This window comes from Melampsora larici-populina, assembly GCF_000204055.1.
Source record: "Melampsora larici-populina 98AG31 unplaced genomic scaffold MELLAscaffold_74, whole genome shotgun sequence".
NCBI lineage: Eukaryota > Fungi > Basidiomycota > Pucciniomycetes > Pucciniales > Melampsoraceae > Melampsora > Melampsora laricis-populina.
In genome coordinates this window covers 183,028-210,673 of record NW_006768838.1, presented here as the reverse complement: position 1 = coordinate 210,673, position 27,646 = coordinate 183,028, and the positions used below count along the sequence as shown (strand labels likewise).

The 27,646-nt window shown below is 39.9% G+C and overlaps 5 protein-coding genes across 5 annotated transcripts; 1 reads left to right on the top strand and 4 right to left on the bottom strand.

Annotated features, from left to right (window-relative positions):
• Positions 1 to 95: 95 nt before the first annotated feature.
• Positions 96 to 643, top strand: MELLADRAFT_94861 (uncharacterized protein; the record flags this gene model as incomplete). Its single annotated transcript, XM_007417514.1, has 2 exons — positions 96 to 538; positions 607 to 643. 2 exons carry the CDS (start codon positions 96 to 98, stop codon positions 641 to 643), a joined length of 480 nt encoding a protein of 159 aa, XP_007417576.1.
• A 13,239-nt stretch (positions 644 to 13,882) lies between these two features.
• Positions 13,883 to 15,520, bottom strand: MELLADRAFT_94860 (uncharacterized protein; the record flags this gene model as incomplete). Its single annotated transcript, XM_007417513.1, has 2 exons — positions 13,883 to 15,151; positions 15,245 to 15,520. The coding sequence occupies 2 exons, from the start codon at positions 15,518 to 15,520 to the stop codon at positions 13,883 to 13,885; spliced, it is 1,545 nt and encodes a 514-aa protein (XP_007417575.1).
• A 631-nt stretch (positions 15,521 to 16,151) lies between these two features.
• Positions 16,152 to 19,860, bottom strand: MELLADRAFT_118359 (uncharacterized protein; the record flags this gene model as incomplete). Its single annotated transcript, XM_007417530.1, has 10 exons — positions 16,152 to 16,440; positions 16,518 to 16,780; positions 16,858 to 17,021; positions 17,095 to 17,183; positions 17,245 to 17,345; positions 17,422 to 17,495; positions 17,549 to 17,872; positions 17,969 to 18,155; positions 18,764 to 18,902; positions 18,983 to 19,860. The coding sequence occupies 10 exons, from the start codon at positions 19,858 to 19,860 to the stop codon at positions 16,254 to 16,256; spliced, it is 2,406 nt and encodes an 801-aa protein (XP_007417592.1).
• A 1,966-nt stretch (positions 19,861 to 21,826) lies between these two features.
• Positions 21,827 to 23,201, bottom strand: MELLADRAFT_112942 (Hypothetical protein; the record flags this gene model as incomplete). The annotated part of the gene is made up of 3 exons (XM_007417529.1): positions 21,827 to 21,891; positions 22,034 to 22,238; positions 22,695 to 23,201. 3 exons carry the CDS (start codon positions 23,199 to 23,201, stop codon positions 21,827 to 21,829), a joined length of 777 nt encoding a protein of 258 aa, XP_007417591.1.
• A 906-nt stretch (positions 23,202 to 24,107) lies between these two features.
• Positions 24,108 to 25,563, bottom strand: MELLADRAFT_112941 (Hypothetical protein; the record flags this gene model as incomplete). Its single annotated transcript, XM_007417528.1, has 3 exons — positions 24,108 to 24,178; positions 24,342 to 24,957; positions 25,042 to 25,563. The coding sequence occupies 3 exons, from the start codon at positions 25,561 to 25,563 to the stop codon at positions 24,108 to 24,110; spliced, it is 1,209 nt and encodes a 402-aa protein (XP_007417590.1).
• Between the last annotated feature and the right edge of the window lie 2,083 nt (positions 25,564 to 27,646).

The window sequence follows — 27,646 nt, the reverse complement described above, 5'->3', positions numbered from 1 at the left end:
GGCATTAGACATAATCAATATTGAGTGCTGATTTCTTCTATATATTTAACAGCCCACCCAAGATGAGATTTCAACAGATCTTTGTTACAATCAATATGTTGATGGATCACACTGCTTCTGGTCATGTGATCCCTCAACTTGATATGGCCAGCTCCGCCAGGAAAACTGAATTAGCTGGCCCAGAATATTCTGGATCAACTGGTGTGGTCTACCCACTCACCACTCAAGGAATCAATCAGAAATTGGAATATGCAGCCCAAATGAAAGCACAGGCAGAACAGGAGTATGGAACTCTATCTGGTACTACCCATAATGATAGAAACCTGCAGGCTTGGACTTGGACTTACGCACCACCAGGCTCAGAGGATCCATTGACTGTACCATCATCGAGCCAATCGACTGTACCATCATCAAGCCAAAGTGATGATTCATCTGACAACCATGTGTTCAAATATATAATAGGAGGAGGTTTGGTGGTGATTGCTGGTTGTGCTGCTGCTGCATTATGCTGCCTTAGAGACCAATTTAAATGTCCAAAGTAAGAGACCCCCTCTTCAATTTATCCTTGCAGATATCTTGACTAACATTTGTTTTGTGGATAATCAGGCGTGAAGTGAAAGCAGATATCGAGAACCATAAGTGAGCTCTGGCAGGTGATCAGCCTTGAAGAAGTGGCTGTCAATAGTAGACTGAAGACATCCAAACAAAATTAAACACATGTATCAGAGGAAAGGCATATACGAGTTGTTCAAAATCTCAGACTTTCTTTCACATGTCCTGATAAGATTGAATATACTTTGTAACTCACTCCATTTGTACAAACTTCATCTTATATTGAATGTCTGACTTTTCAGTCTAGTCCACATTTTTAAAACCCCATGAGATTGTTTCTTTGGGAATTCACTCCTAGTTGTCTAAAGATCTTCTTGCAACACCAAGACAGCAGCGCAAAACAGCGCAAACTGGCCGGTTGTGTGCTGCGTAGCTGTAGCAGTTATTGGGAAAATTTCCCGATGGATAACATGCCTGTTAGTGTTACACCCAAGATAGCGTAACTGATATTGTTCTGACACGCTATCTCAAGGTTGGTTTGTGGCGCTTAGCGCTACATTATCTATACTTTTGCACGCTATCAAACCTCTTTTTACAAAGTTATGTTCCCAAAGTTGAAAAATATACATTCTGAGAGAAAAGATAAAAAATATGTATAGAAAGAGAAAATACAAAAGAAGAAACTGAAAAAGTATGAAATGAAAAATAACAAAGAAAGACAAAAGAAACATAAGATTAGAAAAAATATAAGAAATCCTTAACTATGATGAATTCAGCATTGTTTGTGACAACTTTGTCTCCCCTAGGAGTCCATCCTCAACATGCATAATGATTGAGATGAAATTGTTCAGGAGAAGAAAGTGATTTAGGGTGTGTTGTGATAAGTAGGCTTGATCAATTGCTTTGGAGATTTGAGAATTTGAAGTGATGCAACACACTTTGATGAATTGTGAATCAAGGTCACTTCCAATTGTAATAGGTGTCAATCTTTGATTGTCTCTACTAGCATTCTCTCTCATTTACTTCAAACCACCTGTTCAGTACTACCTCAATGCCGGCATTATTCAAACCATCAATATAAATTTACATTTTCATTTGCAAGACCTACCAATACAATGAAGATTCCTGATGGAATCACACTGCTACTGAGATTGAGTTGATCATAGAGGATACTATTGAAAAGTCTCAAAAGTTCATGAACCAATTTGGAAGTCTATTGTCTCACAACTGTACTTTTGACTCAGTCGCTCGATGAATGTTAATGAGAGAGAGAGAGAGGGTTAGCTGAATAGAAGTTACAAGGAAAGGATATAAATGTCAACAGTTAATTGAGTGATGAATTGATCGATAGGAATCAGAATAGTAAGATTTGAAGTGCACTGTGTAATTATATTTTGGACTCGCCATTGAACTACATATTTCCAAGAAGGGCTGTGCCCCCCCTCGCGTCTATTGCTTGATACTGATCTGTCTTGATTGGGTGGTGGTGGTTGATGGAGTGTGGTACAGATGCTGAATTGGTACAATCAAGCCCCTGCTTTCCCTTACCCACAACAGGGCTATGGTAACAATATGTGGGGCTGATGTGTAGCTTAAGAAAAAAAAACTGTAAACCTTGGTGCTAATGTAACTTTTCTGGAAAGAATCTGTTACAACAATACAAGAGCGTAACTGCAGAATCCCCGCAGACCTATCAGATAGATATGTGTGAAGAGTCATGTTAACCCTACGCTAGCGCTGCTGTATTGGTGTTGCTTCTTGCTTCATTTTGCACTATGGTGTCCATTTTTTGTGCAGCAAGTCGGGGTAGCACATCCTGTTGAGAATTGGCAGTGATTCCAATTTGTGACGAATTGCAAGGTATATTGAAGGAAATTGCAATCATTGGGTGACCTACTTTGTGAGGGTTGGGTGCTCTCTTGAGTACTCAATGCTCACTAATGGGGCAAGTAGGATCTTATGATTTATGTAAATAGGATTATATTGCAAATGTAAAAGTGTTTAAAAAGAGTTAAGAAAAGAAACAGAGAGAGGGGGAAAGGATAATGATGCACAGGGGCAAAAATTGATGCTCACAACTATGTGAGTGTTGAAATGTTCCTGTTTTGTTCCCAATTGTTTCCCATTTGTTTCCAATTTGTTTCCCTTTTCTTTCTGTTTGTCAGCTGATTACGTGATCATCAGGAACTGAGCAGACAAACTAAGCCTTCCTCAGCATTTATTCCTGAGCAAAGAAGTCTGAGGATGGGCTGATCCATCTGCTCAGCTGATCTTGAGCGGCATTCCCTGGTTCAGTAAGTTCCAAGGGATGCCACCAATGTATAGCTTAGGGGCTGAGCTGAACTGAGTATTCCCTTAGCTAAGTCTCTGAAGTATCCCCCAGACGGATCACAGAACGCCAAGCTTGCCTCAAGCTTGATGGCTCCGGAATGAAGCCTGAGGCCTGTCTGCTCGTTCAAATGAGCTGCTCAGTTATTCCTCGGGGGCATCCCTGAGATCAGGAGGATCCGGAGGATTTCACTGCTCATTGGATGAGGGGCTGCTCAGTTCTGCTCAGCTGCTCAGCTAGTCCTCAGGGGCATTCCTGGACGGATCAGAAGGATCTAAAGGATGTCACTGAGTATTGGCTGAGGGGCTGCTCAGTTGATCTCAGCCCCTCAGTGTGAAAAACTTTATCCAGGGATATCACTGAGGTTTAGCTGAGCAATGAGCAGATGGGATGACACTTTTATCAGGCTTCATTCCTTAGCAAGGAAGTCTGAGGAAAGTCCGGCCCATCAGTGATCCAGTCAGGGGATGCTACTGAGTATTTGCTGAGCAGCTCAAATGGGACGCCCCTGGGCAGGCTTCTTCACTGAAAAATGAAGCCTCAGGAAGGTATAGTTCATGTGCTCATCTTCATTTTGAACAAATTACTGAGTATTCAGTGACTCATGAGCTGATCCTGAGTACTCATTGGGAATCAGTTATTGCTCATCCAAGATGGAAATGAGCCTTCTCAATAAATGTCAAGTAAAATATGAGAACCACAGGATGATCACCTGAACACAAACAAGATTGTGAATTGAATCAATCTGAAAGAAAATGAATCTTTTTTGGAGAATTCCAAAAAGTCTACAACGCTCACATGTATGTGAGTATCTATTTTGGCCCCTGTGATGAGATACAATTATAAAAGGTGAAGGATGGATCCTAGTCCTTCCTTTAATCTTCAAGTTGACAGATTCAAGACTGATTTCAAGTTCACTAGACTAGTTGTTCTATGGTCACAAACCTGAGGAGAGTAGCCGTATCAGTCTTTACGGGAGACAACAGGGACAGGCCTTGTACAGCTTGGGCTGTACAGCCTGTTTTATTCAATCCAAGAATTTGAATTTTGCAGGCATTTGTCGGTCTCGTACTTCTTGTGCTCACTCACTTCCTTCAGCTTCATTCTTTTCACCATCATGACTTGCAAGAAATGTGATTGAAATCAATTCCAGGGATATGGGAAAATCTCCACATTGAACTTTAATTTATCAAGTTTTGTCTGATTCAACTTTATCACAAACGGCTGGATTTTTTGACTACTAGAGGTGATTGATTGTGTTTCTCACAAAAACCTTTTGTGAAGTAGATCAAAGAGACTTGTCTTTTTGTTTTTGGTAATGAATAAAAATATCTGATCTGTATGTACGGTGAACAAAAAGAAAAGGACAAGACCGATTAAAAAAAATTGAAAGAGAATCACCGTAGGAGAAGTAAGAAGAAAGACACTAAAACAAGACTGTGTCATAGTACAAATCATCAATTGTGAATGTCGAGAGATTCCCTTTGGTCTTATTGATAGAATTCAATTTGGGTTTAGTATCTGATTCAAATCCTTTTGATGTTGTTTTGATTGCCTAAAAGGAATGTTAGATGTGTCTAAATGATTGATAGTCAAATTGAAAAGTATAGTATTGATCTAATGATTGATAGTCGAGATAGAAAGTGTAGTATCTGCTTGACTCATGATACGTCGTTTTGATGGCTTGAAGTTGATAGTAAAATTGAAAAGCGTGAAGTTGAGGTTGATGATGAATGATCATGATCTATATGTGTAGATTGATCAAGTTGCAATTTGGATCCAATTGTTCTCCTGGTGGATACCGGGTTGTGTTGTCTCGGTACTCAGTTGGTACATAGTCTCTTGGTAGTCTCTTGTAATCTCTTGTCTCCCGTGCAGACTGATACGCCTACGCTCCCCAAACCTGGGTTGTTCTTATGGTCACCAGCCTTGGGTTATTCTATGGTCACCAACCTGGGTTGTTATATGGTCACCAACCTTGGGTTGTTACATGGTCACCAACCTATGGAGGTTGTACTTAGGGATGAGAAAGGTGAAGAGTATTACTTACTTTTAATCAGGGAACAGATTAAAGTAGTGAAGATATCACTAGTCTTATATTTATAAGACTCTTGATATTTAATTCAGTAGAACTTTAATTGTTTTTAAAAGTAGTGTGTAATAAAAGCTTGGGGGGAAATCTCTCGAGGCTAAGAGAGGAGGGGCTTATATACTCTCCTCTCCAAACCTAACAGTGGTGAGATTTGTTTACATCCCTACTTTGGTTTTGGGTTTGATTATCATTATTATTTGGGATTATTACTGATAATACTTAATTACATATACATGTTATGTGTAATATGTAATATAAGCTTTTTAACTCTTGACGTTGAGTTATGAGGTGTGAATGATATTTTATTACATACCACATATTATTTTAACTGTATGTGTATATGTAATTAAGATATATATGGTTTAGTACATGTTACATATGTTTTCTAAACTTTGGTTCATGTAATTATGTTTCTGAAATTGGTTATATATTACAAGTTAGTCTTTGGGTACATAAATATGTACCCAGGGCGGACACTGTTTGAACCAAGCATCACAACATGATTAAATGGTGCATTGCAGTGACACAAATTTCTATCATTGACAAGATATGATGTAAATAGTCAAATTCACAGGGGCAAAAATAGATGCACACATTGGGGTGAGCATTGAAATTTTCTTGTTTGTTTCAACATTTGTTCAATTTTACTTCCAAATTCTTCCCCTTTTCCTCCCCTTTTCTTCCTGCTTGTCAGCTGATCACATGATCAACAGGAACTGAGCAGATGAACCAGGTCTTCCTCAGGCTTCATTCTTTAGCAAAGCACCTGTAAGAGGGCTGGCCCATCTGTTCAGTGCATCTCAGCCCCTCAGCTGATCCTCAGTGATTCTGAGTACTCATCTGAGAAACTGAGCTCAAAGAATGCTCATCCAAGATGGAACTGAGCATTCTCCAGAAATGTACAGCAAACTTTGAGCTGGATTTCACACTGTTGTATCCAGTGGTCACTGTGCTCCAGGCTTCACTCTTGAATCCAGATTCAGCCTTCTTGTCAACCGGGAGAGTTTCCAAAAAAGGCATTAAAATAAAAAACACATTTGAATCTACATTACAACACTTTCACTCAGTTTCAAGAGTGTAATGAAAAATACAAAATATCTGAAAAGATATGTTAAAATAAGGCCCTTGCTATTTGCAGCCCACACAAAATCCATGTAGGCGCTGCCAAAACAGCGCCTACATTTATGATGTAGGCGCTTTTTCCTTTTTCAAATGACGTCTACAGGCTGAAAAACCAATGTAGGCGTCATTTGTGTACGCCTACATTCTAAAAATAAAATGCAGGCGTAAATTTGAAGCGCCTACATTTTGTAGGCGTCACAAAAATGCGCCTACATTCTAAAAATAAAATGCAGGCGTAAATTTGAAGCGCCTACATTTTGTAGGCGTCACAAAAATGCGCCTACATTCTAAAAATAAAATGCAGGCGTAAATTTGAAGCGCCTACATTTTGTAGGCGTCACAAAAATGCGCCTACATCTTTTTTTTTTGACTGTAGGCGTAATTTTCGTGCGCCTACATATTTTAGCACCAACACCCTTATAATTAATTATAAGACCCTTATAATTTTATAATCAAATGCGCACTCTTACATTTAATACCCTTATCATTTAATACCAACACCCTTATATTTAATCTCACCACCCTTTTAATTATTAATACCAACACCCTTATAATTTAATACCAACACCCTTATATATCAATACCAGCACCCTTATAGATGTGTATTCACACGTGTATAAGACCCTTATAACTAACTTAAGCGCCTACATGGAAAAAACAATGTAGGCGCTCAAAAAAAGCGCCTACATTTTATTTTTAGAATGTAGGCGTACACAAATGACGCCTACATTGGTTTTTCAGCCTGTAGGTGTCATTTGAAAAAGGAAAGAGCACCTACATCATAAATGTAGGCGCTTTTTGGCAGAAAACAACCGTGTAGGCATAATTTGGACAGCGCCTACATGGATTTCATGTGGGCTGCAAATAGCAACGGCCTAAAATGAAAAACCCTTCACAACCAGTTCAGGAAACGTATCAAAACTACGAACTGGCCTGGTGAAAGATAAGATACACACTGACCCTGTGGCAAAACCAGGGATCAGTTCAAACTAGAATGAGGTCATTCTCAAAAAACCTCGTCTAGACAAAAAAAACCCAAAACAACTAACAGAATTAGTATTTATAGACTAATGTACTTACACAAAGAAAAAGATCCCCATCCCTTTTACTATCACAAAAAATAAAAATCCAAAAATTACCTTTACCTTTTCACAATTAAAAGATAAAACTATTTTCCTCTGATTCAAATCAACAATCTCCCTAGTTATACTTAGAAAATCTGACTTTAGATCCTACTATAGTGTTAACTCGATAGTTGTTGTGCAAATCCACCTTTCTCTTTTACTTTTCTCATCAAGGACGTTAGAGATCGTTTAAGTTTAGACTTATTTGACTAAAGTTCCTTTTTCATTGCTTTTCTCTTCTTTTGATAAAAACCTGTTTTATCAAACCAACGCTCAAGCGGCAACCAAGGAAATTATATGTTAGTTCAAACATATTCGCCTCTGCAGATCAACAAGTAATTGTACTTATTGATAAACTGGCAACGGTATTCTATCCTGTACCATAGACAACTATAATTAATGACTATAGTTCTTTTAACAGCCTTACTTTCAAAGAATTGAAAATTAATTCCTCTCTAGTTTAGATTACTATCTGGAACTTGAAGAAATACATTTTGTAAGTATCTTTCGGACTGAAGATCTCACCAATCTGACATAGCTTTGTGATCTTCAGCTGACACTTCTTCCCAGCAAGTTTTTGAAGTATCAAACTATTAAGAAAGGTTTGAGTATTTTCTTGAGTAAAATTTGGTTGTTCTGAAATGTTATCAGCTTTGGAGGTTTAGCTTTCACAGTGACATTTTACTACTCACTGGCAGGCCAGTGAGCCTGCCAGTGAGTATGACCATCTCAATCCAATCTCAAATCAATGTCAGTTCAATATGAATCCAATCTCAATGGTTGGTGTAGAGTAACAGACAAACAACCTTCCAGAATGAACTAAAATAAATTTTGGTTGCATGTCCACACATGAAGGTGTCAGAATGTCTGGAAGGTTTGAGTTATTATGCAGCTCATGCATATCCCCCACCCAAAAAGAATTGGAGGTCAAACTGATATTGAAATGACATTGACTTGAGATTGAATTGAGCTGAATGTCTGGCCTTCCAGTGCCAGTGACTAGTAAAATGACACTGTGTTTTTGGTATATTGTTGATGTTGTGTTGAAAAAGACAACAAAGAATACTGAAGAAACAGAGGAAGATGTGCAAAGAAATGAGAGGGTGTATTGTAAAAAGTAATGAGTTAAGTGGGAATTGAAGGCAAGGATTTTCAAAGAAGAAAAAAAAAAGAGTTGAAGTAGGCAAAAGAAGAAATGGGAAGTGTTGAAGTCAAAAGAGAAAGGGTAGGAAAGGGTGGTGTTGAGAAGGTGATGAAAGGAAAAGTCAAATTTTGACAAGTCCCCTTCTTATGTACAGAAGTAATTGGATTGTAGGTGGAATGATTGCCAAAAAGGGGATCACACAAATACCACCATACTTTGAGATTATTAACCAAATACTTTGGTATGATAATCTCTGAATTTGGGCTACCAAACACCCAAATTTATTCTGTGATTATTTTACAGTGATTGTGTGAATACCACAGTAAAATGATTGCTGCAATAAGAGCATCAACTATTGTTACAGTATATTTTCAGTAAATTTTAGAGTACAGATTTCATGGCAGTAAATTAGGTACAGAAACATGGAAATCTACTATTGTTTCAGCATGTACTATGACTTTTCTCGCTATTATTTGTTTTGTGAAAGAAACTGCAAGTCCTGAACATTCAATTTTTGACTTTTAGTTGTTGCTCAAAATGGGTTGACACCTTGACTTGAGAACAAATGGTTTGAAAAGTATTCTTTTCATAACAATCAATGCAAGAAATTACCATTTGAAGAATGACCAATTTGAGAACAATTGATTGAAAAAACAAAAAAGATTGGAAAACAATTGATCTGGAAAAAAGTGATTTGAAAAAAAGATTTGAAAACAAAAGATGTGGAAACAGGGAGACTTGATAAAACTGGTGAGCCCAAGATGTGATAGGTATGCAAGCAAAGAGGTTTCCCAATGCTCATGTTGAGATTCAGAATGAGGAGGTTGGAGCATGAATGTGGATCAAGAGCAGAATTGAAGGAGAGGTGTAGTAAACCTTTGATTTTTGGAAGGGTTTGTGTGACGCACTGCCAACATAGATGCCTCGGGTTGCGGAATCCAAGGCATCATCGGAGGTAAAACCTTGGACAAGGTCTGTCCAAGGTTTTTGTCCAAGGTAATCTTCTGCGCTGGGAATTGCCTCGGATCAAAACCTTGGACAGCTTCTGTTGGAGGTTGGTAATCCGATAATACCTTGTATTTTTCAATCCGAGGTAAATATGTTGGCGGTGACGTGCTGCTCAGTAAAGTCCAGTGCTTTTGCAGATACTGATTTGGCAGAGTTCCAGTGAATTGGTTGGACCCCTACCAATTTTTGAGTGGTTCTGACAGTACAGATCTGTATCTGGACACGATTGAGTATTTCAAGGCTTGGCATGGTAAATCAAAATTTACAGTACCGAGCCTCAAAATTCCCAATTGTGTACAAATTACAGATTGGTACGTACTGATTCAGTGAAACATTGGCAGAGGTCCAGTAAATCTACAGACCCTATGCCAACTCGGTATCTGCAAAATATACCAAATGTACCGAGCCCAATCCATCTCCATCTTTCCCAAAACTGTATGGGTGTCTCCTCATCACCATCAATTTTGATCAACATCCCTTTTCATTTGATATTCCCATCTTGATTGATCAGTCATATCAAAATGGATTCATATTCAACTACAACAAACCCATCAAACCAAGAACAGATTGACACCAAATCATCAAATAGAAACACATCAACTAGTCATAAATCCAAGTCTACCAATTGGTCTTCTTCCGGAGAGGAGTTACTAGCAACAGCTTGGCTTCACATCAGCCAGCAACTCAAGAAAGGCACCAATCAGACTGCCGAAACCTTTTTCCAACAAGTCACTGATCACCTTGTGTTGATCTCCTCTGCAAAACCCGCACGAGATCTCAAATCCGTCAAAGTAAAGTGAGTCAATTTTGAGTTCTTTATTATTATCTGTCCAATGAATGAAACTGATTCATTACATTTTTGTAGATGGGCTGCTTTGAAGACAGCTACACTCAAGTTCTCTGGCATCATGGCTCAGATTGAATTTAGTCCTCCCAGCGTTACTGTTCCGACCAATTTGCCTGAACTTGCGATCAGAATGTACAACAAAACCAGCACCCAAGGTCAATTCAAGTCTCTCGCAGCATGGAGGATCCTTTCTGTGGCTTCAAAGTGGACCGCGCAACGTGGTCCACCAGGTCCTCTAGCAATGTCAATTGCCAGGGCCAGCAACCCCCTCAGCGACTCCTTTAGTGCCCCCTCCAGCAACTCAGATCTTGATTTGGGTGTCAGTACCCCTTGTGCCTTTACTCCTCCTCGCACAATAGGCAACAAGAAAACCAAACGCCAACACCTTGACAATTCAAAGGCTGAACAACTTCAAGAAAAACGTCAAGAACAACTTAAACGGTCAAATGAGTTAGCTGAACGTCAAGTCAAGGCTATTGAAGAAGGAACTCAACTCACCAGGCAGATGGCTATAAAAGATGCTGAAGCCAAAGACAGTTTAGTTCGAGTTAACAATCTCAAAGTCTTAATGATGAAAGAAGAGAATTGTCATACCGAGCTTGCCAGGGAGACCCTCAAGTTAATGCAACAAAGATTAAAGGACAAGTACTCATCTGATGCCTCCACAAGTAATTAGAATTACAACATTCAAGTCAAGTTCTCCAGTCAAGTTCTTGTGTGCTTGTTTTTGTTTCAGTTAGATACGACGATGAGACTTGTATATTTTGGCGGTAGGGTCTGGACCAAAGTGTTTTTCCCTAAAATGATTGATCAAAATGAAAATTCATCGATATTGGATTCATCAAAGCAAAAAAGAAAAACTCACATCAATTTGTGTCTAATTTGGTCACATCAATTGAAAAAACAATGGACCATCACCACAGGACAGCTGGCTCTAAGCTTTTCCCATAAATCTTTACTTTGTTGGAGGCTACTAGCTGTGGGGCTTACATTACAAAATCCTAAAGTTAATTTGAAACAATATTTATCTTTGTTAGCAGTTGATGATTCAAAATAGATTGAGTAGACTTGCCTCCCTTGGTAAAGAACAAAACATGTTTGGTCAGATTCAATTTACAATGGAACTTAGGGAGGAATGTGCACATGTGACCAGCTTCCTCAATCACTGTTTGTAGCACTGGTTTTTTGTTCTTGAAGTCGGATTGATTTGATAAGATCTTTTAAGCACAACAATTGAGGCCTTGACCTTCAATGTCTTGAGGATCCGGTGTTTCAAAATTTTACATTAGACGTTTGGCTCTGAGTATTTTCTCTCTGGCGAGTCCACTAAGTTTACATTGGTCACACTTGAGATTAAGATGTTTTAGACCTCTTAAAGCACGCTTCTCATTATGAGAGGACTATAAGCCCCGCTCAACAAGGACTTGCTGGACCCCTTTGGGTTCATTTGCTAGCTGTAGATTGGGTTTATTCTTGATCTTTTTGACACCAAGATAGTCTGAAGAGAAGTTCATCAATTGAACTTGTCCACAAAGGCCTTCAGGGATGTTGGGATCGTCTGTGGGAATTGTTGTGCTTTGAAGGTGAGGTTGTCCGCCAGCAGATCCCATATTCATTTTTTCAACTCAGAGAGCATTTGGTGCAAAGGATTTGTGCGCGGACGAGCAGTTGAAGATGAACAAAGCTTGGCATCCCGGGTTCAAATAGTTGAACATTGGAATCACACATTCTTCAATTTGTTTCTGAAGTTGAACGCTATTCCAGTATGTGTCCCTGTGTTCTCCAGGATAGATCACAATGGCAGCATCCTTGAATCAAAGAGGACAGTTGGAATCTTGATTGGGTACCACGAGTCGACCATGTTTCTGTTCAGTGAAATCCGAGGTGTGAATCAACTTGCCATCATCCTTGCGCTTGAAAGAACAGTCTTTCTCTGCAAACCATCCCTTCAGAGGTTCTTCATGGGTGTGAATTGTACACTTGTCTTGATAAACACATACAATCTCCCAATCAGATCCTTCAAGTTCAGGATACACAATTTGGTCACAATCCGGTCCGAGGTAGTGAACTTCCCGGTTGCAGAGTTGTTTGAGTTGGATGCCATATTGGTGTCAATAGATTACTACGTCAGCGTGTTTGTGCCCATCGTAATAGAGGCATTTTGAGTATGCTTTGACCGTGAGACCTAGGTTGTGCATCCATTGTTGAGCCGTTCTATCTGAGATAGGACATTTGTACTGATCAAATTGAGGTAGGATCACATTGGCAAGGTGAATTACTAGCATCCTGGGCAAAACCTGATGAAAGAGAATAAAAAATATCAGTTGAATCATAATTTACAAGAGTCAAGATGTAATGCATCACTCACCTTGCCAACCTTATGAGTAGAAATCCATTCCAAAATTGTTCACAACACCTCTGTATCATCTAGAACGGAAAAGTGCTGGGTGGCTAAGCCATTTCCTTGGGTTGGTAATCTTTTGTAAGTGATGAAATGTGAGGCTTGTTTTCTTAACCTCTCAGTGTGAGACTTTCCAACTTCATATCCTGTTAAAGGTGCTGTTTGTCGCCAAAAAGATGACTTGATTGTTGAAATTGAGGCATCCATGGATGCAGTTGATTTTCTAGCAAGTTCCATTTCTCTTTGTGTGTAATTGAAATCTTGTAACTCTTTCAGTTCATCAAATTGTTGGATAGCCTTTGAGTTTGAAATTTCATAATCATCATAGTAAGCTGCAGCCTCCAATGGCATCTTTGAGAATCTCCCATTTCCGGTCAATCGCAGCAATTTGACGAGAGGTCTTGACAACTTTCTGGGGCGGGTGAGGGATAGAGTCTTTGAATTGGGATTGAGATATGACTTCAACTTCGTATTCAGCTTTATCTTCAGAGTTGTTAGCTTCGTCAAGGTCTGATTCACTTTGTGACTTGCAATCGGATGAAGATGTTAAACTTGAAAGGTCTGAGTCGGATTGCTCATCAGAGCTCTGATTGCGCCACGGTTCATTTCAATACTTGGGTCTCTTCGTAGGTCGTGAATTACCGTGTTGCCGATAACGTTGAGCCTTCTGAGATCTGGAAAGAGCCATCAGGTTGTCTTGAGTGGTGATATCAAATCAATTGATATTGAGGAAAGGAGTCTCGATTTACAAATTTACATATGAATTCACGTATTACAGCAATTTCAAGTGTATGTGGGACTACAAATCGGGTAAAAGTCCTGATCGGGCTTTTCCTTACTTTGCAAGTTTGCTGTCGCCCACCATAATTTGAAATAAACAATGATGGCAAACAAGACTAAGCACTGGATGTACAAATTTCATCCTGGCACATGGCGGAAAAGGTTAGTCAGGCATCTTACAAGGCTCAACCGCTCATATACAAACACATGGAGAGCTAAAGCTCAGTAGCATCTTGATTGTATCTGTCTAGAACTACACTGTATACAAAGAGAATACAATGATAAGCAAGAAAAGAGGAGAGAACAAGGAAGTATGTCAAACAATCTGAAGATAATTGACAAGTGAAGTACAACTCGCTCATAACATCTACAGACAGCAATGGTATTGGGGTTAGATTGACACTTTCAAGAAACATTTGAGAAAAGCTTGATATAGTAAACAAAACATCTAGACTCGAAACCTTCATTTTAATGTCAAAGAATTCAGTCGTAATTATGGCGAACACGCCAAGTCTTACGGCGTATATCCCCAGGAAAAAGTTTCAATTCTATGCCATTGAGTTTGCAGAATTCTTCCAACGGAGACAGCGCAGCAGCTGAGATTGGTTCAAGTGGAAAGTGATCTTCTTCAATAGGTATGACTATCACCTTGAGCTTAGGAAATACATTCTCGGCGATAAACTCTGAAAGTGCAATAAGTCCTTTATATGAACCATCTGGATCTGGTATGAAATCTTCATCTTTGTCTTCTTCGTCTTCTTCGTCACACCTGATAAAGTAATTAAATGTGAGTTGACGAAGCTCTTTACAATCCGAAAAACAGTGGATATAGTGACATCCCGAATGAGGCCATATAGTCAAATGTGTTAAAGCCGGGAGTGAAACTCGATTACGTTTGGGGTTGAAGCGAGAAAGGTCTTCTTGTGATAAGTCATCGTAAGGCTCAACAAATCTGAGCTCCAAATGAGTCAGGTGAGGCGCCCATGAGCTGACAAACACCGGTGTCTTTGCGAACCGAAGATGTGTACAATCAGTGATCATAAGACTATCCAAATGAGGGGGACCTTCTTGACAGCCCCAAGAGCTGTTTAGGGCATCGACTTCATCCATAACCAGACATCTGAGCTTCTTGAGACTGTGAAGAGAAGTAGCAAGACTGCCAAGTTTTCTCCGGTCTTCAACCGCAACGCATGCCAAATCGAGTGATTCGAGAAGTGGGAGCTGCGTGAGAGGTTTGTAGATGCATTCTGCTTGTATGGATGAGTTATAAGGCCCGGATAGCTTGAGATGTTGAAGATTTCCAAGTTCAGAAAACAACGAGGTAAGATTGTAACTCAAGTTTCGCACTTCGCCTGAATTAGGATAGTTCCGCTCCGTATCCGGACAAATGAGTTCGAGTGTGGTAAGCTTTTCACAATAAGAAAGCACCCGAACCAGATTTTCTGGACACAGACCGAGCGATGTGGGCTCATGCTGATGCCGCCGATGTGTAAGGCTGACGGAGAAATTGTCGGTATAGATGTCTTCATCATCGTCGGACTCCTTAGCTTCTTCGATTCCTGATCCCGGTGCATGCTGACGTCGGTCTGTGTGTTTGATTGCTTGTTTGATAGAAAGCGGCTTTGGTGGTCTTTCAAACCATTCCTCCCTTAACTCCGCGTATACTGTTTTGACATACGATCCGTGTTTCGGTAAGATTTCCTTCATCCAGGTCGTCATTGGACCTGGTAACGGAGAAGGGAACGTAAGACGCTGCAGCATCGTAGCGCAGCGAAGGGAGAGTGGAAAAGGATCAGTACACATCAGAACCTTCTGGACATCTTAAATGTGACAAATACTATTCACCTGCCATATGATAGGTCGACATAGAGAATAAATCTGATGGTTGACGACGGCAAAGGTTTGAAAGCTAGTTAAGATTGGACATTCAGCGTCGTGTAGATACATCCGTAGAGCAATCGGCCCTCCGAACCCAGGAATGGTAACTGTTTGCTCCAGCTTCTTATCGTGAATCTCTTCAGCTTCGCTCCAGTCATCAAGGTGTCCTATAATCTTAAGAAGGATCTCGTCCGGTAGGCGGAAAAGTGAAAGTTGAGTTTTTACTTCGCTTGGTTCCTCCATCTGGTTTGGTTGACGATAAAAATGCAATGGATCAAAGAGAATCTACTCAAGCAGATATTTATAATAGGGTACGTCTGCTCTTGTACTGAAAGTTAAACAGACTGAACCGCAGGCTCGTGGCTCATCTCGATTCTTACCTCATATGTCACCACCATTCCAAGTTTCACAGCCCAGCAATCGACAGGAGATTCAGGTCAACGCTTTCATCACTCTTTACCTAAATTATCATCTGGAGTCTGAACGCGACACCCAGCACCGTGCGAACTATACATCCTCAACACACGACGATGCCCAAAAAATTCAATCGAGTGTCTAAAATGTCACCCCGCTAGGTGACTGCAAGAATAACAAACTCAAAAGCAATCGTACCAAAAGAAGTTAGTGAGCAGGTATGTATAAGCTTCATTCTTTCTTCATTGAAGGGGAAGAAATGGGGGTTGACAACGAATTCCCCAAAGTGAAGTGAAAAATCAATTTCTAAGGAAATGAAGCATAAAAATGAAAGGACCGGGAATGAGAGTGGTAAACAACATGATGTCATTGTCATGCATGTAAAATTCATAAATCATACCATTGGCATCATTTAGATCAAACCCCAATTGAAAGAAGATGTTTCATTCTGAAAAGCTTTGAGACAAATTGCTCTCTATATTTCAAAAAGGTTTTTTTACAGATTTCCAAGATCACATACATAGCAAAACAATCTGAGCATCCTATGATCGAATTTCAACACTTAAAATCTATTTGGTCTTTGCATTAATGAGCTTAAAGTCGAGTTATATCCGTTCGCTTGGTAGGTCCCTGTCATCATCAAAGAGTCACCGGGTCCAGGTGCTATTTCCTCATCGGTCTCAACATGATGTTGATTTCCAGACATATAAGATAGACCTCTCTTCAAAGTGGTAGGATATCTGAATCGACTATATGTCCAAGGGTCAAAAAATCAAATCAGTCTATATACAATTCTCATCCTCAAAATATGAGGTAAGCTACTCACTTTATCATCTTGGAAGCTTTAATATCAAGAAAATTCTGTAACCATCTTGCGAAATAAACTTTTGACAAGTTTTCGTGATCGATTTTAGTAGCCATCATTCTATCTAATTTTTCGCGCGTAGTTGTTCTCCATATCTGAAGATGCGCGAGAGCACAACTCTTTCTAGAACTTCGTAGTATAGTGATCAAGCCGGAACGAGCGATCCATGTCTGTAACGTACGCGATTTATAAATTTTCTCGCCACGAGATCTCACAGCGTTTTCCTACACGTAATACGGCACGGGTCAGTATACCTGACTGTGTAGGAACAATACATGTATCTGAGAATGAAGATGCCCACTGTATCAGTTAGCCTTCGCTCGCACAGAACTTCGCGCCACCATTTCAAGGCATTGCATAAGAGACGATTACGTTCGTTGGAAAGCTGCCGATCCAACCTCACTTGATTCTCTCGCAAACGTCGTGTCAAACTCAACCAGTACAAAAACAGCTGTTTCTTTGCAACTATGGGTGTCACGTAGATTAATTAGCGATATAACTTTGCACAATGCTACGATGGGTGTGTCAGACGACTTACCATACTCATTTCGTGCTGAAAAATGGAGGGCTATCTCTATTGAATCTGATAGGTCGTGTTTTCTCGCCGCCCAACGGACCGTGTAAGTGCTGCGAGAGGATGAATATCAGTAGCGTATTTTGGTGCATTCAATACCAAGAAAACACTTACTGGATAGTACGCCTACGAAAAACTTGCATGGCTTTGAGGTCGCAGTCGATCACAAAAATTGCATTAAAATGCCAGACTTCAAAAGCAGTCCTACAAATCCGCTAGCAAAGATAAGGTCATAGATAAGTTTAGGCAAAGCAAAGTTCTTATCTCAGTGTAGTGAGCCTGGTCACGCACCAGTCTAGCCATTGTATGCAGCTTCTGCAACGCGATTACCTCATACTTCTTCTGCCTATACAATTTTATCCATACTATAGCCACGATAAGTGATGGTAAGAAGTTGAAAGACAATCTATAAACTCACAGTTGTACCATTCTTGAACTCGTCTACGTTTACACATCTGCAGCCAACGTGCCACCCTCTTTTTACGGGTTTTCTTACGCCAAATCTTGATGAGCCGGTGTCTGGTTAGGTGTATTCGTATCTGATGAGACTCGATGTAACGGGCTGCAATTTGTTCGGAGCATATCTTCATCGTTCTCAAGAAATGTTGTAATGTCTTGGCTCGACACCACTCTTCTGCGATTTTTTCAGCTTGACGGGCATCTCTCAATCGCTGATGCCAAGATAGCCATGCGGTGCGTAGGGCCTTCATCGACCTATGCTCAATGTGCAAAGTATGCATAGCTACGGCGAGCAAATAAGACCACGAATTCGAAACAGTAAGAAGAATGATGCAAGACCTCATTTAACATCAATATAAAACATATGATACAATCCTACCTTGTAGCCGACTCTGTATTCCTCTCCGCTCTGCTACCCAGACCCCAATATGATACTGAAGACATCTTGTATCACGTATGTGTTCAAGAAATCGCCCGCGTTCAAGGATGACCCAATATCGTATGACATATCTGCCGATATTATAGTCTCGCCGCTCCATCGTGGATTTCTCAGCATTTTTCAGCCTCTGGATGGAGAGAAAGAAGATCGAGTTCTCGTAAGTGGAAAGCAGAGATAGACAAAAGGATATTCACGGACACGTTGATAGACCAAAGTGTGCTGCCATAGTCGAAAAAAATGGCGAGATGTACATCGTTCGAGAAAACGCTTGCCTATGATAAATTGAGACCTATTTTCATAGACAGCAGATGCCAAATTCGAGTTTTAATCGTCAAGTGACTTCTCTTGAGCCCCAAAAGAAGCGTGATCTTACGTTTTAAACCTCCATAATCCAAATGTCTTTCCGAGTAGTCTCAGGTCGCAACGCGCAATAAGATCATTCTCCCTGCGGCGAATGGCAGTTTTGTTTTTCCATAATCCATACATATTTTGAAATTCAATCCTAACCGCCCTTTTGATAAACCTGGATGACAAGGAATGTAAATGAAGGACATGTGTGCGTTTTGTGCGCCATGCTAGTAAAAGGCGATGTACGAGATCGCGCGAAGAAATGATGTAGAATTTTGATGAACGAGTATGAGACAACCATCGCTAGGTAATCCAAATCAAATCACGTGTTAAAGCCTGCTCAATGATAGTCGATATCGGGAAAGAACATAGAATTGACAAACAAACAATCAACACCTCTCCCATCAAGACTTGATTCCGGTTTCTTTGCACTTCATCGCATGCTTGCAGTCGAAAGAATTGTAATCTTTCGTCACATTTTTTGATTGTCAATTGTCTCCAGCAATCCAAACTTTTCATGAGCAATCTGTTGACCAATTCGACCAGACCAATCACACTATCAATCCAGGGATAGGGACTCTGAGAGATAGAATTGAAAAAACAAACCTGATGCGACAAACACGTTCAACTGTGACAAGCTGTAATTTGATCGCGCGTTGCTTGCTCTTCCATTGTTCGTAAGGGGCACTGAGATCCAACAGACCTCTGACTCTTTGAACTTCTTTGCCTACTCTGCGCCATCTGTCCAGATTCCACTTCCAATGAAAAAATGTCTTCCTCAAAGTTTGCTGATGTCTCCAAGTGTGCGCTAAGATGTTGATCTTATCTACCAAATGCGGTGTGTTTGAGGCTACCTGTAGAGGCATGACTGTCTCGGGCTTTCTGGTGGGCTTTGGATTACTAAGGTGATTGAGGGCAGAGGGCAAAAAATGGACGGACTTCCTGGGCGTTGCCTGCATTAAGCCAGGAGATACATTTGATTTCGCGGTTCGAGACAGCCCGACAGCATCAACATCCAAGCGTTCCATCGCGCGTTTCATGTTGGGTAGACGTGATCTATTAGATACCGGCCCGGTAGCGGATTCTGCGTCGTTTTTCATCGGGCCATTCCTCACGTTTCTGTTGAGGTGTTGCGTCTGTTGTTGAGGTAGATCGCCCGCATGAACACGGTGAGCACCTTTGGCTTCGACTGGCGAAAATTGGCGTTCTTGGGTGATTAAGTGCCATTTCTGCCGCCAATTCGACCCAGGTACCAAACTGAGCTTTAGCAATAATGTGTATATCTTCTCGTCACTTCGATGATCAATATCGTATTGTTTTAAAACCTCGTGGTAGGGCTCCAATAACGCGTTGAAAGTGGTTGTGTTTGCAGGCGTAAGGGCCACAATTTTAGTCAAGACGTCGAATTCAAGTTTGGGTAGATCCAAAAACTGCGAGAGACTAGAGGAGGATGCCTTCTTCGAGAGGCCTCGTAACGCGTCCATGGTAGCCGTCCTGGCGAGTCTGGATCACGATCGTGGATGACATGATTCCCACCCAGTGAGCGGAGTCCAGGGGGAAATCATCTTGGTTGGGGACCGAAGTCGGGGTTCAACTCGAACCACTTTTCTCGAAAGGGACCATGCTCCGGCACCGCTACTGCCATCCCGGCCCAGCGCGGTCGGATTCCGGTGGCAGGCGAAACTGCACCGAAATATCAAATTGCTCCAGGAATATGAAAGTTCCACTCTTGCTTCGTTCTTAACTATCACTTCTAACAGATTGGACGTGTAGAAGTCATTCGAGCAGGCGGCCACGACAATGACTTGAAACTTTTCGAGGCTCAAATTGATACTCTCCGCTCAGCCAACAAGATCCGTTGCAACACTGACAAAACATCAAACTTTTTTCCCTTTTTAAGAGGAAGGCAGGGCAAACCACAGAGCCTGAGGCGATTTGCTGCAAGTTTGTTACGACGCTTCGAGACTTTTCAGCATGTATTATTTTACCATATATACGACCTTGTACGACTCCCAAAAACTAGACATGCGGCACTTGATGCTGACCACTCAGCTTCTATATAGCATTCAAGGGTACTCAACATGACCTGAAATGCCAAACAGTCGTCAGCGCTTACAAAGGGTGTGCTTTTTATAAAGCGAGATACAGCAACGAGAGTGAGTTTAGCAGCTTAGGTTTTTCAAGTGCTGGATGCTGAAGAGGGATCGGCTTTGACTCCTATATTAAAGGCTGTAGGAATAATTAGTATCAAGAAGTATCTTCCTACTTCCTCATGATCAACCATCCAAAAAAAACTTCTCGACTCTTTTACATATTTCACTCGCTACTTTCGGTTCCTTTGGATTTAACCATCCCAACTAGTTGATATTTCTTGGAACTCTTGACCACGATCCAATCCATTCAGATGGCATATGACAAGGATCCCATAACTTTGAACAAAGCTAAGCGAATCCTACCTGATTTCATCCTCGCTTTGAGAAATGCGGAGGCCAACATACTAAATAGAACTAGAAGGCCGCGAGAAAAAGAGCGCCAGCGATTGACAAGTGGATTCAAGCGGTGAAATTCAAACATCTGCATCTTGAGTTCATCAAATTACTCGCTTTCGACCTTGATATCAATCTTGGTCCTACCTGTGGTATCAAGGAATGGACCAGTCTCTACACTTCTCGTCTTGTGGCGCAATCCTCTCAAATACCTCGGTCAAGTTCGGATTTGTTTGAGAAAGAAGAACACGATAAGTGTCCTATCTGCATTCAGGCTTTCAGTGTTGGAGAACGCTATGTTCAACTCTGGTGTCATCAAGAACATTGGATTCATAAAACTTGTTTGCCTAGATTGGCAGTACTCACACTTGATGTCTCATGTCCATTTGTTGTAAAGATATGATGTGGAGACACTCTTATACATTAAACCTTGAAGTTCGTCGAGTATTGTAAAACTCAATTATGCGAGTTTCTATCAACTTCTGTAAACTTTTGGTTTTAGTCTTGTGCTTAGAAACATCCCATACTGCATTCAAAACATCGCAATGCCTAGATTCATCTAAATAACCACTATCAAGCGAATCTTTCGCGAATCAAGTTCCAATCTCTATTGAGAATCACGCTCAACATGGATCCCAAAGCAAACTTGTCCATCAGGAGAGTCGCACAGCTCAATAATGGCCATTTTGAATTCTCTATAGCATAGTCGTATCACGAAGGCTTGATTTTACCCCGTTGATGATGGTATTGTATCTCCCAGAGTGTGTTGTATACCAAGAACTTAAGATTTATTTGATCCACCAAAGGTACACTGACTTACAAGTTAAATATAGATAATTATCCTCGACATGCTTCAATGATTCTGGGTAACATTGTCACAAAACCCACCAAAAAGCATCTTGTAAAGAATCACATCAGTCAGATTGTTACTGAAGAATGTACTTTAAGAGGTACCTTAGACGTTCTATGATTCGGATAATAAAGTTTTGATCCAAGAAGCACATTTGTCAGCCATCCTTTCACCGTGTTCTTCGAAGATTGAAGTCACGTTCACGGAAAAACCGGCAATCAAGAAAACATCACGAAAATGTGTGAAAATTGAATGAAATTGAACATTAGCAAAAAATCAACAGAATTGTATCACAGATACGAATTGAAAGATCATCCTTACCCAAGCAAAACGCGTGAGGTATATTATTATTCGAACGTTCCCATCGTGGTACATTCTTCAAATTCTTTTTTACCTCTTCTTGAACTCCAACTTCACTGTTGTTCTGATAAGTTGTCGATTCTAGTAATTTGATGATTCGATCGATTTCAGGTTTAGGGATCCACCAATCTTGATCTTCTTCACTCCAAAAGATCGTCATCTTTTCCTTATAAATCGAAATACAATCTTGATCAAGTTTGATGATTTCTTTCATTTGAGATCTACCTAAAGTCCATGTAGCAGCCGTCGAATTGAAATTATGAATCATTGCAATAGTTTTATTTAAACTATGATATGAAAGATATTTTTTGTCACTTGTAGTTTTGGTAATCCAATTTAAAATCAATGTTAAAACGATTAAAATCAATTTAGGTATGAAATGATAAATGATGAATTGTCCTAAATGTATGATGGGTAAAAAGATTGGGTTTAAGAACGGGATGATTGATTTTCCATTGATAGAGTATCGAATTTGAGAAATTGTTGGATATAAATTAAATAAATGATAAACTAAATCTGGATGTTTCAATAAAACCTATTCAAAAGAGATTGTAGAACCAAATCAATCATAATCCCAGATGCACAAACAAGTGAAGAATCATCAGATGATGGATCTACATACCTTGTTAGCTATATGTCCTCCTACACTATGTCCGATCAAGATTAATTTAGTTTTCTCAGGATCAAGAGTATGAGAAATCATTTCAACAAATCCTTCATGAAACTCAATCTGATCATCTAATTCAGCAAACTGTTGACATCTTTTAGTATTGAAAAACAACCTTTGAAGGTTTCTAAGATACCTTTTATCTTGATTAAAATATTTTAATGAGAGTCCAAGATGTCCAACACATATAATTTGATTCGAAATTTGATTTGATTCAAGGTTTTGATATAATCTATTCAAAAACCTATCATAAAATTCACATAAACCTGGGTTTCCTGGTATTAAAAGTATCATTAATCTGGGTGGTGGGTCCGGATTGATTTCGAACTTCATGGTTTTTGAAAAAGTTGAAGACCATATGTGTAAATCACTTGGAGGGTAAATTGATGATTTCCATGAGAATGAAGTTCGAATTGGTAAAATGATTTCCGATTTATCAGTTTCTGATTCATCTTTTTTCATTTTGCCTTCAACAAGTTCTTTTCAGAGCTCTTCGAATGTATGGGAATTCAAAGAAATGTGACTTCCAATAAGTGAACTTGCGTTAGGAATTGGAATGAATACCGCTGAGATTTAGGGGATTCTGAAAAGTATCTATCATAAGCTTATCGTGCGTTAAAAGAAATGAAAGTCTGAAAACTCTGTTGTGATTCAAAGACTTGGTTTTGATCCCCTCCCCATCATAGTCTCGTTTCTAAAGGAGCTCAAGAGGAGCTATATGGGAGTGAGCATCAAATGCCTTGGAAAAAGTGTGTGGATGCAAAAAAATGGATGGGATCAGGGGATAAAAAGTCTGCTAATACGCACCTCCATTAACCATCTACGCAGTCCTCGTTCATGGTACTCGAGAAGTAGTCTGTACCTTTCGATGATTATAGGTTAGCAACGTGGAGTATTCCGGTGCGCTTGTGAGCATCTAGAAATGCTCCCTAAGTGTTTATGGTATCAACAAGATCTCGACCCTCATGCGTTGACCAAAAACGGTAAACCGCAACTTCACCGCCCTTTGATCTGACCAAACTGTCTTTGTCCAGGATGCTCAGCATTAGCCGAGGCTTTCACAGCTATTTTGATATGAGTAAACTGGATATCAATTGTCGAGAGCAGCTGGTGCCATAATGATGGTGGACAACGGATTCGAGCAACCCTTATCTAAGTGTGACATATTCTCCTGTCTGGTCTTAATTGTCCAAAGAAAGCAAAAATGGATGACATCTACAAACTTCACATTATATTGAATTACAACGATCTACTCTTAGAAAATACAATCTATCTTAATCCTTTGCATTCTTTACTATTATTGAGGTATTAGTCATCAAGAGACCTGCTCATTTAGCAATCTATTTGAAAGACGATATTCTTTTGGATTTAGGTCGTTGAAACCTTTAAGAGATTTTCAATCCATGAAGCACATTTCTCAGCCATGATTTCATTGTATTCTGTGAGATAAATGATGTACAATTGTCAATCGGGGGGCCGACGTAGAGGATAGAAACGGTTAAGGTCAGTTTCGATGTCATAGAGCCGGATAACATCAACAAAATCGAAATGAGAAATCATTGATCTTGTAGTACAATGAAGAAGAGAAACCGAAGAGCTTACCTAAACAAAATCCATGAGGGATCCCTTCAGAGACAGTAGACCTCTCCCAACGTTGCCCACCTAGAAGACCAACTCGAGGTAAAGCTCGACCTTCAGTTCCTTCAACATTCCCTTCATCTTGATCAATTCCAATTTGTTTTTTCTCATCATTTAAAGAAGAATCCAAAAGGTTTTGAAGTTTCACAATTTCCTCTTCATTCACCCATAAATCTTTCCCTTCTTCAGTCCAATAAAGTGAAATCTTCTGTCTATAAGTTTTAATAAACCTTTCATCAATTTCTAAAATCTCTTTCATTTCCCATCTAGCCATAATTAATGCAGCAGCCACTGTATTCGAATTAATCACTAATTGAGTCGCTGTATTTAAATTATTGATCGATAAGGCTATTCGTTCACTTTTAGGTTTTCCAATCAAAGTAATCAAGTTAACTAAACTTAATAAGATTCCTCTTGGAAGTATAAGTGATAGAAGAAGTTGAACACAATGTAGGATCGGTAATGAGATGGGCCAAAACATCGGTGACATAGATTTTCCATTACCTGTACTACCGATTTGAGAGAGTGTAGGAAATAATCCATAGAGATGATGAACTATCTTAGGATGTTTTTCTAAAACCTATATAGAAAACAAAATAGAAACCAAATCAGTAATCTTATACCAACACTTTAATCTTTCTGATCTTTATATCAAATAACGTACCTTTGCAGCAATATGTGCTCCTACACTATGACCGATCAAAACCACCTTAGTCTTCTCAAGATCAACTAAACCTCCAATCCTTTCAACAAAATCTTGATGATAACGAATTTGATCTTTTAAATTAGCATACCCATCTTGTTCTGAAAACAAATTAAAGTTTTTCAAGTATCTTAAATCTGAATTAGATTGATTTAAAGAATGTCCAAGATGACCCACACAAACAATTTGATTTGAAATATTTTTAGATGAAAGGTTTTCATATAGATTATTTAGAAACTCATCATAAAATTCAACTAAGCCTGGGTTTCCAGGTATTAAGATAATTAAAACTTCTGGAGGATTTGTAGAAGTTTTGAGATCATCAATTTGATTCGGTTTAGTTCCAAATGAAAATGTTTCTGAAAGAGATGTTGACCAGATATGTAATTCACCAGGTGGATAAAGTGAAGGTTTCCAAGAAAAAGATGATCGAACTGGTAAAACGAGCTTAGAAGGTTCTTCTTCAACCATCTTATCTGGCATTTATTATCAAGTTATCAAAAGCAAATATCGAGTAACCAAATAAAAGTTTTGATTTTTTGTTGTTGTCGGCTATAGTTATGAGATCAAACACAGATGATAACCTGTCAAAATCGAAGAAATAAGCCGACCAAGACTCTTCTTTGTACTAAACAATGACCACCGGATTAATTTTTCAGCAGTTCGTTACGGAAGAAAGGGGAGCCAGGAGAAAGGTGCTTTGTCTTGAATCCTAGTCTTGTGATGATTATCTAGGTGTATCGTCGATATTTGAGAAAACTTGTCTTGTTCAATTTAGGAGACTTGTTGATATCTTGAAGGTAGAGTAGTAGTAGGACGATAAGATAAGCTCATGAAGTCTTGTCTCCTAGAGAAATCAAACTTCATCTTCACGATCGAAAGTTGAAAGCCCACAGTTTGAGTGTACTTGACCTTTCAGGACGTTTTGAGTTCTTTCATGGCATGCCCAGAGCCAAGTTATCAATCTGTTCAGCTTGTCACATTGGGCAGGCTGGGGCAGGTCATGGGATGTCTCTTCAGGGCGGGCGCGGATCTGGGAAGTGCATGCACAGAGACCACCAATTGTTCCATGGAAGTCCATTACAGTGCATCACTGCCATGGAGGCCTATGCACCATTCTGAGAGAAGCTCAAGGGTGTTGAGTCTGGTGTTGAGTCTGAAGAAGCCCCCAACTCATTGATATGTTATGATTGAGTGGAATAGAGTGGAATGATGAATCAATTTAATTGAAGAGTGTGAGGTCACAGGGTGTTCCGGTGATCTGTTTTTTCACGGGCTGTCGCTTGGATGATGTGATTTGTAATGTGATGTGGATGTGCTGTGCTATCATATGCTAAGGTTTAAGTGTTTTAAGGGTACTTAAGCTGGATTGTGTGAGTGTGATGATGGTTTAACTTTGATTTCCATTTCCGATGGTTTGATATCAATCGATTGACTTTCTCCAGAACATTCTCGATTGAAAACTACTTCTTTACTTTATCCAATTCATCATCTGATTACTTACTCATCTCAAAAACTATCCACTACACACTCACTCACTTCAAAACCAATCAATCCTCAACCATGGCTTCTTCAACTCGATCAGCAAGACCGCCACTTTGGTTTTGCCACGTAATCTTACCCTTCGCTAATGCCTATTCCTAACAAGAGTAGTCTATCATCATCCCATCTATCTTACCGCTCACCTATAACACTCACTGATTTATACTGGATTTCTTCCCATCACCAGGAATGCAATCGAGAAATAATAGGTGAACCACTCAGGTTACCCGACCCACATTGTCCAACTTGTCATTCGACCTTTGTGGAAGATATCTTCGCCGATTCGAATCTTATCCCTCCCGAACCCATCCGAACTTCTTTTCATTACCCTAGTCCACCGATTCCAAGTACAAGGCAAAGGTATGATGAACAAGAACAACAGAGAGAAGCTCAAGCTGCTCCACCCAATCTTCCAGAAATGTTAGGACCTCTCTTCAACCTCTTTGGACTTCCACAATTTCTTCGAAACCAATCTCCTGCTACATCTTCGGCTGAAGAGAACCCTAACCCTTCTACTAGTTTGTTTCCTCCGATTCTCATACTATCGTAGTTTCGAAATCGATCTATGACCTAATTCTTGTTTTTGGAATATCAAACCTACAGCCAACACCTCTCGCTCAGAACCTCTTCGTAGGTCTCGATCAAATCCTCAAATGTCAAACACAGCCCCTGGGCCAGCTGGTGGTACTTGGTCTGCTTCATTAAATTCCGATCCAGATGAGACCACAGGCCAACCTCAATTCAACACTGGAGTTTATACGTTCACTTTCGATTCAAGTAAATTATTCTTACGTTTGGTTTTTCTCTGTTTCGCACTCTAAAACTGACAATTTCCTGCTTTTTGCTTTTGATGAGTAGGTAATAATGGTACACCAGATCCCAACCAGCAAGCCAGACCTCCCAACATTCCCAATTTCTTCACGTAAGTTGTCTTATACCAAAAATTTAAAAAAAAGCTCATCGACCGACATTTTCTGCATGTCTTTTCAGTATGGTCCAACAAGCGATCAGTCAAGCATCCCAA